General features: G+C 46.7%; 1 protein-coding gene across 1 annotated transcript in view; it reads left to right on the top strand.

The window, feature by feature from the left end:
• The window catches only part of LOC137320501 (uncharacterized), a 58,690-nt gene that overhangs the window by 33,477 nt on the left and 10,251 nt on the right, over nucleotides 1-14,962 (top strand). The window contains exon 9 of the mRNA XM_067982194.1: nucleotides 6,037-6,173. Coding sequence (XP_067838295.1) covers nucleotides 6,037-6,173 — 137 coding nt within the window. The remainder of the gene's footprint in view (nucleotides 1-6,036; nucleotides 6,174-14,962) is intronic.

Consider the following 14,962-nt stretch of genomic DNA (forward strand, 5'->3'; position numbering starts at 1 on the left):
GATTGTCTGACTGTGGAGATAGAAGAATGGCCTCACTAGACCACCAAGAATAATGGATATTGTTATGAATTTGGGTCTGTCACAGGTTATCTATTTGGGTTTGGTGGTTTCAGTCGCTCCCTTAAATAGTACGGTTGACTCCCCACTGCCCTGTATCTCATAGCATGATCGCAGGACTTGGGAGTGTAACAATGAAACTCCCTTGTAATCTTGATCAGATCTCCTTGTCTTAAGCATGTGTACTTGTTTAATCTCTCCAAAGGTGGACCAAGTTAACACTGGGTGAGGTGTTGTTTGCTTTGGTTTGTAAACTGCTTTATTCTATTGTAGATAGAACACACAGAACATTGAGTATGATGAAAGTCACTTGATAGAATCAGTTCAACTTCTGTTGACATGCTGTTACGAAAATAAAGAACATACATACACTAGCCTACTTAGCGGGATTCGTAATTAACATAGAAAGACAGATTTGCGCTACGATCTGACTTGCATTCAGTGCAGAGGTTATTTCAACCTCACAGCTTTTTTGCTGCCTTGACTCCTTTCACAGCCTTCTGCTGCCTTTTTTCACCTTCTGGTGTCTGTTGTTTTTCAAAAAACCTCTCTTTGAAGATCTTGAAACATTTGCCTGAGGAAGGAGAAAATCTCCGAAAGCTTGTGAATTTAAAATAAAATTGCTGGACTATAACTTGGTGTTGTAAAATTGTTTACAATCTTTGAAGATTAGCAGAGATCAAAGAAATTTGTTAACACCAAGGTGCTAGATGTTTCCTGAATGTCCATACATTGCGAACAAATGGGCTATTTGGGAACTCTTCAAAACAATGCCCAACGGCCCAAGCTGCATTTAAAACACCTGACTGCTACTGGCTTGGCAACTCAGAATGGGACTGTCTGAAGCAGCTAACCACTTTAAGCAAATGTAAGGGGTCGCACAACACCAGGTTATAGTCCAACAGCTTTATTTGAAATCACAAGCTTTCGGAGCTTTGCTCCTTCATCAAAAACTGCCAGTTCCCTTTAAGACCTGCCAGAAGACCTGCCAGAAGCCTGCTCCACCACATTTAAATAGGAATAAGGGCGTGTGGTTAACTCCTCTGCCCCATTCCTCTTCATTTCCGCACCAAACACACCCCAAATAATTACCCCCACTATATCAGTAAGAGCTGCTGCAAGACATCCCTGAGGCAAATACCACACCGAGGAGGCCATTTTGCGTGCTGCTACTGAAGGTTGGTGTTTCTTTGCCTGCATAGTGGTCTTTTTAGTAATTTGGAGGTGAAGTCAGGACATTTTTTGCTACTTTTACTCAGCTCTGCTCAAAATAGTGCTTTGCATTCTATACGTGGATTTCTCAATGGAAATCCCTTTATTTTGATGTTATCAAGAGGAGAATGATGAAGACAAGGAAGAGGTTAGGTTGGAGGTCTAAGCGTCAGGAATCACTGAAAATGTCTCTTCCCTACATATAAACACTAACTCACCAGGGTCTAAAGTCCAGCAAGATGAGGGTGGACAAGAAGAAGTAGTTGAACAGGAGAGCCAGCAGACAGCTGTCTGATCAAGAGGAGTGCAACTAATAGCCCAGTACTGTCAATAAATAAAGGTTGATTCACCAAGTAAAGTCACTTCAGACTTGTCTGTTCTTCCCTCCCCCACATTCTCACAAAGTCCCTCACTCTCCAAGACTTCTGCCAAAGTCCTTCATAATACAAATGTCTACATTTGCCCTGCCATCATCCAACTCCAAAAATCATACACTACAATGAACTCATAACTCTATTTGATCAAGTTGCCATGGTGTCAGCCGTGGCTCAGAGGTAGCACCCTTGCTTCTGAGTCAAAAGGTTATGGGTTCAAGCCCCACTCCAGAGACTTGAGTACATAATCTAGGCTGTTACTTTAGCATAGTACTAAGGGAGTGTTGCATTATCAGGGGTGCTGTCTTTTGGATGAGATGTTAAACCTGCTCCCTCAGGTGAACGTAAAAGATCCCATGGCACTATTGGAAGAAGGGCTGGGGAGTTCTCCCTAATATTTATCCCTCAGCCAACATTGCTGAAAAATAGATCAGCTGATCATGTATCTCATAGCTGTTGAACCTTGCTGTGTGTAAATTAGCTGTTGCGTTTCTCTACATTACAGCAGTGACTACACTTCACAAGTACTTCATTGGTTATAAAGTACGTAGGGACGTTCTGAGGTTGTGAAAGGCACCACAAGTCCTTTCCTTTCATTTTCCCCCTTTCCTTTCCTTTAATCAACAACAGTCACCAAGAAGTGCCAAAAAAATCATCTTTGGCACAACTGCTTTTTAACACTGTGACTACACTTTGTGCTGGCTAACTAGCTTAATCTACTTCCTAATCTACTACGCCTACAAGATGTTCCCTGAGTGAGATGAGATTGAGCAGTAGGTGACTGGGATTGTTCCCCTGGAGCCTTAGAGACCTAAAGCAATTCTCATCTGAGGGTAGCTTCTGTCCCAGATGGACCAACTTCTGACAGCCTGGTAATTGGAGTAGCAAAGGGTGCCAGGTTCATGTCTGAAGCTGCTTCTTGAAAGAATTGGAGGGGGCATGAAAGAAACGTCCCTTGAAAGACAGCAAGATCTGCGCCCACTCCTTGAATTCCACTGGCACTGGGCACAGGATCAAGTTACTACTGGTGGGTGTCATCACGGACTGATCGTCCGGTGAGGTCTTTGCGAGTATGGCAAAGAGGGCCCGCAGGCCGTCGTGGTGGGGGATGGAGGTGTAGAGGGACTGGACATCCATGGTGAAAATGAGACAGTTAGGGCTGGGAAACTGGAAACAGTTAAGGCCGGGGAGCACGACGGCCTGCGGGCCCTCTGCTTCTTACTTGAACGGAGGCCAACCAGTTCCCATTCACCACCACCCTCCTCCGCCTGGCTGAACTTGTTCTTATGTTGAACAACTTCTCCTTTGACTCAACTCACTTCCTCCAAATAAAAGGTGTTGCTATGGGAACCCGTATGGGTCCCAGCCATGCCTGCCTTTTTGTGGGCTATGTGGAACATTCCTTGTTCCAGTCCTACTCAGGCACCCTCCCTCACCTCTTTTTCCGTTATATTGATGACTGGTGCCGTTTCCTGCTCTCGCCCCGTACTGGAAAATTTCATCAACTTTGCTTCCAATTTCCACCCTTCCTTCGCCTTCACATGGTCCATCTCCAACTCTTCCCTTCCTCGACTTCTCTATCTCCATTTCTGGAGATAGGCTGTCAACCAAAATCATTATAAGTCCACTGACTCCCACAGCTACTTTGATTACACTTCCTCCCACCCCGCTTCCTGTAAGGACTCTATTCCCTTTTCTCAGTTTCACCATCTCCGTCACATCTGTTCTGACAATACCACCTTCCACATCAGTGCTTCCGATATGTCTTCCTTTTTCCTCAACCGAGGATTTCCCTCCACTGTAGTTGACAGGGCCCTCACCGTGTCTGTCCTATTTCCAGCAGTTCTGCCCCCACCCCTTCTCTTCCCTCCCAGAACCATGATAGGGTCTCCCTGTCCTCACCTTCCACTCCACCAGCCTCCATATTCAACGTATCATCCTCCGCCATTTCCACCACCTCCAGCGTGATCCCACCATCAAACACATCTTCCCTTCCTCTCCCCTCCCCTTTCAGCATTCTGAAGGGACTCTCCCTCCGCAACATCCTAGTCCACTCTTCCATCACCCCCAACACCTCCTCCCCTCAGCACCACCCCGTGCGAGCGCAGGAGATGCAACACCTGCTCCTTCACCTCCTCCCTTCCCACCATCCAGGGCCCCAAACACTCCTTCCAGGTGAAACAGCGGTTTACTTGTACTACTTTCAATTTAGTATACTGTATCCACAGCACACAATGCAGTCTCCTCTACATTGGGACGACCAAACGCAGACTGGGTGATCGCTTTACTGAACACCTCCACACTGTCCGCAAGCGTGACCTACACCTGCTGGTCACTTGCCATTTTAATTCCCCTTCCCACTCCTACTCTGACTTCTCAGTCCTCGGCCTCTTACACTGTTCCAATGAAGCTCAACATAAGCTCGAGGAACAGCACCTCATCTTTCAATTAGGCACTTTACAACCTTCCGGACTCAACATTGATTTCAATAACTTCAGATCATAACCACTGCTCCCATTTTTTTCGGTCAGCTAGTGCTGCTAATAGTTCTGCTGCTGTCATTTACAGCTACTCCTGATTAATCTTTTGTTTCTTAACTTGTCCAATTACCACCTTCCTTACCTCGCACCATCATCCCTTTTGTCATTTAATCACTCCTGCCCTCTACCCTATCACAGACCTTCCCTTTTGTTCTTTCCTTTCCTCCCCTCCCTCCCCCCCTTTCCTTGGCTCTGTACCTGCTCAAAAACTTTAACTCTTTTAATATCATCCAGTTCTGATGAAAGGTCTTCGACCTGAAACCTTAACGTTGTTTCTTTCTCCACAGATGCTGCCTGACTTGCTGAGCTTCTCCAGCATATTCTGTTTTTATTTCAGATTTCCGGCATCTGCAGTATTTTGCTTTTGATTAAGGAAATATTAAGACAGATGACCAAAAGCTTGGTCAAAGAGATAGGTTTTAAGGAGCGTCTTAAAGGAGGAGAGAGAGGTGGAGAGGTATAGGGAGGGAATTCCAGAGCTTAGGGCCTAGGCAGCTGAAGGCACGGCCGCCAATAGTGGATTGATTAAAATCGGGGATGCGCAAGAGGCAAGAATTGGAGGAGCGCCGAGATCTCGGAGGGTTGTAGGGCTGGAGGATGTTGCAGAGATAGGGAGGGACAAAGCCATGGAGGGATTTGAAAACAAGCATGAGAATTTTAAAATCGAGGTGTTCCTGGACCGGGAGCCAATGTAGGTCAGTGAGCACAGGGGTGATGGGTGAACGGAACTTGGTGCGAGTTAAGGTACAGGCAGCAGAGTTTTAAATGAGCTCAAGTTTACAGAGGGTGGAAGACATGCCAAATTTGGGCACAGAGAGTCCTGGATACTGTCTGTACAAGGGTTGAGGAACTTGAAAATTGTAAGGTTGTATTGAATCCATTATATTGCAGGATGTAGGGGGTTGAATTTCCCTGGGGATTTTCCTGATCATAAATCCTGAAGAAATCACGGAAAAACAACATAAATGCCATTTACACTGTTTCTCTGGGGTTTCTGCAAATCTTCTGTCGAAGTTACGGTGGATGATTGGGAGAACCCCCGCGAAAATTCATTAATTATGTGTTTATGTTTCTTACAACTGATTTGGAAAATGGAAACTGGTACAGTGGAAGGATATCCTTCTGAGGCTATGGTTCAAACATATTCTTGGGGCAGGATAGAAGCAAATTTGCCCTCTTCCTGCCCTGTTTTTTTATACCTGAACGAGGAATGCTTGGTGAAAATATATTCCATTTCCCGGTATTATTCTTTAATCATTCTTGGGATGTGGCCGTCGCTGGCAAAGCGTGCATTTACTGCCCATGCCACAACTGAGTGGCTTGCTAGGCCATTTCAAAGGGCAGTTAAGAATCAACTGGACTGGAGTCAGATATAGGCCTGGCCAGGTAAGGACAACGTTTTCCTTCCCTAAAGGACATTAGTGAAGTAGTTGGATTTTTACAACAATCCGACAGCTTCAAGGTCATACTTACTGATACCAGCTTTTTATTTTCAGATGTTTTTTAAACTGAATTGAAATTCTCAAACTGCCATGATGGGATTTGAACTCACATTCTATGGATTACTTGTCCAGTTAACATAACCACTGCATACCATTCCCGATATTGACATGCCTTATTTTGATAACCAAGAATCATAATTAAAAACGTGTTAAAAAAAATTGTATGATGACCAGATCAGAGTGCAGGATGTCACAGTAACCCCAAATTTCCATTTTTACATTGAACCACTATATACCACAATGCTCATGTTAATTGAGGCCATTATTTCATATCACCTAATGATATTCTGAAAGTAGGACAATGTGAGTTGCATAATAAAGCAGTAAACAAATTCACTATTATCAATATAGTTGTAAGGTGCCACAGCTGACACTCCGAGAAAATGAAGGGAAGAATTTAACACATAACAAGCTCCGAAGCTACCTCACAGTGGAGCACCCGACATTGCTACACGTACCCTTACCAACGAGTAACCACGAAAATAAAGGTAAGCAACTTTTTTTACACAAATTGTTGAAACTACTACTGAATTAGCCCGCAAACTTTGGCAGGGAGAGCGCTGGGGGTCCCAAGCAGCTGCACACACCCCTCAGATCTTTGACTCCTTAGTTGCAATAAATTTGATCAAACTCTTGTTTCTAGAGGTTTTTAAAATTGAAAATTGAAAATTTAAAAAAGAAATTCTTACTTTTCCTTTCTGTCTCTTTTCTTGCTCTCTCTTAATCCAATCTTTCTTTCACTCTCTATTTCTCTTTCTGTTTCTAATTGGACCCTATTCACCCTATTTCCTTCTCCGTCGTTCCTTTGTTTCTTTATCCTTAAACTTAATTGGTTATGGAGATGGACTGTTGGTCCCGTCATTCACCAAGGTCTCAGATGTCACGTTGACCTCTTCAACTCGCGCTTCCAGCAATTTGCAGTGCAAAAAATTTTCAAGCTGAAGGGTGAGAAATGCCCTACTCCAGCAAATTCTGGGCCATTCTAATTTTATCTAATTGGGTTTCCATGAAATCACCTCCAAAATTGTTGGTGAAAGCAGAAAAAAAGAAATGCAGATTTATACAGTAAGGAGCTAGGTTGTCTCACCTTATCCAGTCACCCTTTGGATATAAGCTCCCAAGCAGAAATCCTTCCTAAAGTAAATGGGCTGATGCTGAGACTTCAAAGTGGAAATAGGTTCCATTCCTTATCATTGACATCATTCATCTTGATGTACTCCTCTGTAAAAGCAAAAAATGTATAACTAGGTGAGTACCTTATTTCAATTGATGGGTACATGTGTATAGGCACTTTGAGCAGGATTTCCCTCCTTGGTGTGGATTCGTAGCAGGATGGGACTTCCGCCTGCTCCTCTGACCCCACCCTGACACCAACCTATTTTCCTAATTTGGAGTCATTGCCCATGCAACACGGGCTTCCAGTGAGATTTCCAACACCAAGTTGAGCCCTCCGCTGCAAGTTAGGGAACTCAGGTGGTGCTACATCAGGACAACTGCTGCAACACCAGATGAGGCAGTGAGGGACCTTAAAGGGGAAGAAGTGCCCCAAAGATACAGAAACCAAGGCCTACAAAAGTAACTGAATGGGGGCCCATTTAGAGGGAGAGGAGGTCTCTCCTAGACCCTATCCCTCCATTGACAGAAATGTAGGCCTTTTTGCTGGTATCCTGGGCAAACTACCACCTTTCATCAGATGATATGGGGAGCAAAAGCAAGAGGAGCAGATGGGAGGGGAGTGGGCTGTGAAGCCAGCCCTACCCCTCACTCCCCCTACCAGTAGTACACGCCGCATGTAGGGAAACGTCTATGGAAAAGAAAATCGGGTGAGATGTAAAACAGGATGCCGATTTGCTATTGCCTGTTTTAAGCCTGGCGATAAAAGTCAAAATTACCCTCCAGTAATGGATAATGAGATGTTGGATTGAGGCCGGTCAATGGGCTCTGGCAGATGATCTTCTTGGGCACCTGGAGGAACAGAAAAAAAGGATAGTCTAGATTGCTAGCAGTAAAACTTCTGAAATAAAACTTTACATGGCAAGACATTGTAGTGTATTAGACTGTAGTGTTATAGTGTATGTCTGTGTGTGAGAGAGTGAATGACTGAGTAAGAGAATGAGGGGGGAAAAAAAATTAAAAGCAGAAGATGATACTGGCCATCAGCTTGGGGGAGGCTGCTGAACTTCTCCGCCCCCTCTCCCTCTATTTCCTTTCAGCCCTTGCAGCTTTAGTGTACCCTCTTTTGCCTGCCTTTGCTGCTGCTGGTTATCTGCAGCCTTCTGCAGGCAGATAGTACAGAGACACTCCAACACCTTGCATCAAGAGAAGTAAGGGATCGGCTAATTGCTCAGAGATTCCGGTGACTCTGGGGTCTTGCTTAGACAATGCCTGTATCAATGAAATACCGAGAGTGCAGACTCAGAGGCTGCAATGAAACCACACTGTAAACCAAAGTGCTAAATTTAATAAGGTGATCAGTTTAAAACCAAACATAGTAATTGCCTTGAATTCACCTCTGGCCCAAGTACTCAACCCATAGTGTTGAAAGTGAAAAGATGATTTCCTCAGTCTGCTACCCCTACGAGGTGCTCCCCTAGTGGCCTCAGCAAAGGTGGTAGAAGGCTGTTGTTTGTCATGTTGAGACCCTTCAGATGTTTATGGCCAGTGACTTCTGGGTGTTTGAGCCTGTACTCCTCGGCTGTTGCCAGAACAGTCTGCTGACCCAGCTAACTTACTGGCACCATGACGGGTATTGGTTGGGAGGTTGGAGAAAGAGCAGACGTACTGACATCCGGGTACGGTAGCATAGTGGTTATGTTACGGGGCTAGCAATCCAGAGGCCTGGACTAAAATCCAGAGTCATGAGTTCAAATCCTGCCACGGCAGCTGGTGAATTTAAATTCAATTAATTAATTAAATTCAATTAATTAAATAAAAATCTGGAATTAAAATACTAGTATCAGTAATGATGGCCATGAAACTACCGGATTGTCGTAAAAACCCATCTGGTTCACTAATGTCCTTTAGGGAAGGAAACCTGCCGTCTTTACCCGGTCTGGCCTATATGTGACTCCAGACCCACAGCAATGTGGTTGATTCTTAATTGCCCTCTGAAATGGCCTAGCAAGCCACTCAGTTGTAAAATCTCGCTACAAAAAGTCATAATAAGAATAAAACCGGACGGACCACCCGGCATCGGACCACTAGGCACCGGACACGACAACGGCAAAACACCAAGCCCAGTCGACCCTGCAAGGTCCTCCTTACTAACATCTGGGGACTTGTGCCAAAATTGGGAGAGCTGTCCCACAGACGAGTCAAGCATATGACATAGCCACACTCACAGAATCATATCTTTCAGCCAACGTCCCAGACTCTTCCATCACCATCCCTGGGTATGTCCTGTCCCACCGGCAGGACAGACCCACCAGAGGTGGCGGTACAGTGATATACAATCAGGAGGGAGTGGCCCTGGGAGTCCTCAACATTGACTCTGGACCCCATGAAATCTCATGGCATCAGGTCAAACATGGGCAAGGAAACCTCCTGCTGATTACCACCTACCGTCCTCCCTCAGCTGATGAATCAGTCCTCCTCCATGTTGAGCACCACTTGGAGGAAGCACTGAGGGTAGCAAGGGCACAAAATGTACTCTGGGTGGGGGACTTCAAGGTCCATCACCAAGAGTGGCTCTGGTAGCACCACGACTGGCCGAGCTTGCCGAGTCCTGAAGGACATAGCTGCTAGACTGGGCCTGCGGCAGGTGGTGAGCGAACCAACACGAGGGAAAAACTTACTTGACCTCGTCCTCACCAATCTACCTGTCGCAAATGCATCTGTCCATGACAGTATTGGTAGGAGTGACCACCGCACAGTCCTCGTGGAGATGAAATCCCGTCTTCGCACTGAGGACACCATCCAACGTGTTGTGTGGCACTACCACCGTGCTAAATGGGATAGATTCAGAACAGATCTAGCAGCTCAAAACTGGGCATCCATGAGGCGCTGTGGGCCATCAGCAGCAGCAAAATTGTATTCCAGCACAATCTGTAACCTCATGGCCCGGCATATTCCTCACTCCACCATTACCAACAAGCCAGGGGATCAACCCTGGTTCAATGAGGAGTGTGGAAGAGCATGCCAGGAGCAGCACCAGGCGTACCTAAAAATGAGGTGCCAACCTGGTGAAGCTACAACTCAGGACTACATGCATGCTAAACAGCGGAAGCAACATGCTATAGACAGAGCTAAGCGATTCCACAACCAACGGATCAGATCAAAGCTCTGCAGTCCTGCCACATCCAGTCGTGAATGGTGGTGGACAATTAAACAACTAACGGGAGGAGGAGGCTCTGCAAACATCCCCATTCTCAATGATGGCGGAGTCCAGCACGTGAGTGCAAAAGACAAGGCTGAAGCGTTTGCAACCATCTTCAGCCAGAAGTGCCGAGTGGATAATCCATCTCAGCCTCCTCCCGATATCCCCACCATCACGGAAGCCAGTCTTCGGCCAATTCGATTCACTCCACGTGATATCAAGAAACGGCTGAGTGCACTGGATACAGCAAAGGCTATGGGCCCTGACAACATCCCAGCTGTAGTGCTGAAGACTTGTGCTCCAGAACTAGCTGCGCCTCTAGCCAAGCTGTTCCAATACAGCTACAACACTGGCATCCACCCGACAATGTGGAAAATTGCCCAGGTATGTCCTGTCCACAAAAAGCAGGACAAATCCAATCCGGCCAATTACCGCCCCATCAGTCTACTCTCAATCATCAGCAAAGTGATGGAAGGTGTCGTCGACAGTGCTATCAAGCGGCACTTACTCACCAATAACCTGCTCACCGATGCTCAGTTTGGGTTCCGCCAGGACCAATCGGCTCCAGACCTCATTACAGCCTTGGTCCAAACATGGACAAAAGAGCTGAATTCCAGAGGTGAGGTGAGAGTGACTGCCCTTGACATCAAGGCAGCATTTGACCGAGTGTGGCACCAAGGAGCCCTCGTAAAATTGAAGTCAATGGGAATCAGGGGGAAAACTCTCCAATGGCTGGAGTCATACCTCGCACAAAGGAAGATGGTAGTGGTTGTTGGAGGCCAATCATCTCAGCCCCAGGGCATTGCTGCAGGAGTTCCTCAGGGCAGTGTCCTTGGCCCAACCATCTTCAGCTGCTTCATCAATGACCTTCCCTCCATCATAAGGTCAGAAATGGGGCTGTTCGCTGATGACTGCACAGTGTTCAGTTCCATTCGCAACCCCTCAGATAATGAAGCAGTCCGAGCCTGCATGCAGCAAGACCTGGACAACATCCAGGCTTGGGCTAATAAGTGGCAAGTAACATTCGCGCCAGATAAGAGCCAGGCAATGACCATCTCCAACAAGAGAGAGTCTAACCACCTCCCCTTGACATTCAACGGCATTACCATCGCCGAATCCCCCACCATCAAAATACTGGGGGTCACCATTGACCAGAAACTTAACTGGACCAGCCATATAAATACTGTGGCTATGAGAGCAGGTCAGAGGCTGGGTATTCTGCGGCGAGTGACTCACCTCCTGACTCCCTAAAGCCTTTCCACCATCTACAAGGCACAAGTCAGGAGTGTGATGGAATACTCTCCACTTGCCTGGATGAGTGCAGCTCCAACAACACTCAAGAAGCTCGACACCATCCAAGATAAAGCAGCCCGCTTGATTGGCACCCCATCCACCACCCTAAACATTCACTCCCTTCACCACCGGCGCACTGTGGCTGCAGTGTGTACCATCCACAGGATGCACTGCAGCAACTCGCCAAGGCTTCTTCGACAGCACCTCCCAAACCCGCGACCTCTACCACCTAGAAGGACAAGGGCAGCAGGTGCATGGGAACAACACCACCTGCACGTTCCCCTCCAAGTCACACACCATCCCGACTTGGAAATATATCGCTGTTCCTTCATCGTCGCTGGGTCAAAATCCTGGAACTCCCTACCTAACAACACTGTGGGAGAACCGTCACCACACGGACTGCAGCGGTTCAAGAAGGCGGCTCACCACCACCTTCTCGAGGGCAATTAGGGATGGGCAATAAATGCCGGCCTCGCCAGCGACGCCAACATCCCGTGAACGAATAAAAAAAAAAAATCCTGGGAGACGGCAACATGTACCGTTCCCATTGCCCCACTGCCTCTCCTGTGGGGCTGGGGCTCATCGCTTCCACTGATATGTGGGAGAGTAGACTACAAAAGATGGGTGGCTCCTTCAAAGCCTCTTGACTGGTCCACCAATCTGTCCAAGGTGGACACCTGTCTCTCAACGCTGGAGCCCAGAGCCTGCATGACAAAGCTGCAAAACATGCAAACATGGACTCCTGTTTGGGGGCTCACCTACAGCATCCCTGGAGGTGACCACACTGTCCAATGTGGACTGTAGAGTGCTGATATCATGCAAGATGACACCACACAGCCTGTTATATTGTCAGCCATGGTGGTGAAACTCCTTGGCAGGCCTTCCAATACCATGTACAGCTGTTTGTGTAATGTGATCAGTTTTCTTCTCATGGCTGGGCCCCTGAAGTGATTACCAGTGCCCTCCTGAGCGGAGCTGGGAGAGGACCTCACCCTCTGGTGAGCTCTTTGCTGTGCAGTTCCTGCCACCAGTACCTGTCGCTGCTCACTGGTGCTCTGTGACTCATCACGTGCAGAACCCTCGATCTCACTATCATGCGGAGTGCCAATGTCTGAGCTGGTGCTTGGGAGGAATGGAGTGCTTGATGGTGTATCGTTGGGAGGATTGTCCTCCTCCAAGCTTTCTTCTTGCTGCCAAGAAGGACCTAGAGGAAAAAGGACCGGAACAAGAGTTAGGATGGGAGTTAGAAGCTGCGCATTTACAGGTGATAGTCTTGATAAAATAGCTTGACATTGTGCCGCTTGCTGCATCTTTGATAAGGTAAGGGAAGAGTCGTAAATAATCTGCAGAAACCCTGCTCTGGTAAACCGCCAGCCTCACTTTCCCTGATGGTGCTGGCTCTGCCTGGGCCACTGATTTCCTGGGCATCCTTCTCTGCTAAGTTGCCTATTCCTGTTCCTATTTTCCTATGTTCCTATGCTTGGGTGAGAGCAATGAGGTTAGGCACTCATCCCCCACCTCCCCCCCCCAATCTTGACACTCTCATTCATATTATGCACTGTCTTGACCTGCAGAGAGAGAGTGAGAGTTAGTGAGTGGCTGTTGAAAAGGTACGTGGAGAAGTGTGGGGCTTGTGCATATAGAATCATAGAAAGGTTACAGCACGGAAGGAGGCCATTTAGCCCATCGAGTCCGTGCCGGCTCTATGCAAGAGCAATCCAGCTGGTCCCACTCCCCCATCCCATCCCCGTAGCCCTGCAAATTTTTTCCTTTCAAGTACTTATCCAGTTCCCTTTTGAAAGCCACGATTGAATCTGCCTCCACCAACCCCCCCCCCCCCCCCACCCCCACCCCACAGGCAGTGTATTCCAGATCCTAACCACTCGCTGAGGTTTTTCCTCATGTCACCTTTGGTTCTTTTGCCAATCACCTTAAATCTATGTCCTCCGGTTCTTGACCCTTCTGCCAATGGGAACAGTTTCTCTCTGTCTAGACCCTTCGTGATTTTAAATACCTTTATCAAATCTCCTTGCAACCTTCTCGGATCATATAGTGGATTTGATGAGAGGTGGAGAAGCAGCAAAATGGAATGAGGATGGGGAGTTGATGAATGTAAACCCAAATGAGAAGTGAGGGAAGAGTGGTGGGAGGAGTTGGTAGTTGTGAAAGTGATAGTATGTGAGAAGAGAATGGTGTCAGTGTAGGGTGTGGAGGGAGGAAAGGAAAGGGTGAGTGTGCTTGTAATGAGAAAGAGAGGTTTTGCAGTGTGCCCTCATGATTGAAGTGAGGCAATTGTTGAGACTGGTGAGGGAAGGGGTAAAAAGAGTGTTGTGAGGTGCAGTTGAGATAGGTGGAGATATGAAGAGCTATAATCACCCTTGCTGCTCTTGTGAGGTCATTGAATCTCTTACTACACTGAAGCCAGGTCCTGGGGGGGTTATTGCTGGAGGCACTGGCCCTTTCAGTCACCTCTGCCCTCGCATGCTTCATGCTGACCTTGGAAACGCCCTTGCGGCTTGTGGGGAAAGGTTGTTCCCTCCTACCCCTCACTTCCTCAATGAAAATCTCCAGGCAGGCATCAGAAAATTATGGGGCAGCCTTTCTGCATGTCCTGGCTGCCAGTAAGTTTTTCCCAACTGTTTGTAGGACTTTAAAGGCAGTTTGGATGCAGCAAATAAAAACAGGGAATGCAAACTTGTTCAAGAGGTGCAGTTGGGAGTCGTGCCAGAAATTGCATGCAGCAGGGGGGCAGGCTGCCCAATTCTGCAGGCAATCAGGAGGACAGCCCACCAGTGATATTGTAATGAGGCCTGGGAGTTAAAATGCTCAGCTGCCCACAGAGGTTTCCCACCCGCCCCACAACCCACTCAACCAAAATGCACCCCAAGTTAAAATTGGGCTACAATGTCTGAAGAGCAGCAAACCTTGGCACCACTGCAGCAGTACCATATTATCGATCCCCAATGTCTTTTGACGGCTATGACAATAATCAGTGTTTAACGTAAAGGGATTATTGCTCTAAAATTCAGCTTGGCTTAGTTGAAAATAATCTCACCCCTCAGTCAGAAGGTCATGGGACTTGGATGCATAATGTAGGCTATGTGAGTGCTGCATTATTGGAGATATTGACCTTTGGATGAGATGTTAAATGAAGGAATCATTCAGGTAAATGTTAAAGATCCTACAGCACTATTTGAAGAAAAGCTGGGAATTCTTACACAAGGAATACAATTGCAAAAACAAATTAACTGGTCATTCATCTCATTGCTGTTTGTGGAATTTTTCTGCAGGCAAAATAGGTGCCTGTTTGCCTACATAACAACAGTCACTACGCTTCAAAATAATTAATTGTATGCAAGGGGCTTTGAGTATCTCAGCAACATGATATGGCACTCCAGAAATGTAACTTTTAAAAAAATCTAAAATCTAATTCCCAGCAGCCAGTTTTGTCAGTTCACCATCTGACAAATAATTATTTTTGTTCTTTAATAGAACCGTACTTTAGTGCAGAAAAATAAAATCTGAGTACTGGGCGTCCAAAGGCAGGTCCAGGCTTAGGACACATTCTGGACCCCCGAAGATCTCCAAAACTTGAGAGTATTTTTTGACCCCCTTACAAAGGGGGCTGATGTGGCATTTTTTGGTTTATTTGAATTGAAGATTTATCAT

This window comes from Heptranchias perlo, chromosome 4 (genome assembly GCF_035084215.1).
Source record: "Heptranchias perlo isolate sHepPer1 chromosome 4, sHepPer1.hap1, whole genome shotgun sequence".
In the NCBI taxonomy this organism is placed as follows: Eukaryota; Metazoa; Chordata; class Chondrichthyes; order Hexanchiformes; family Hexanchidae; genus Heptranchias; species Heptranchias perlo.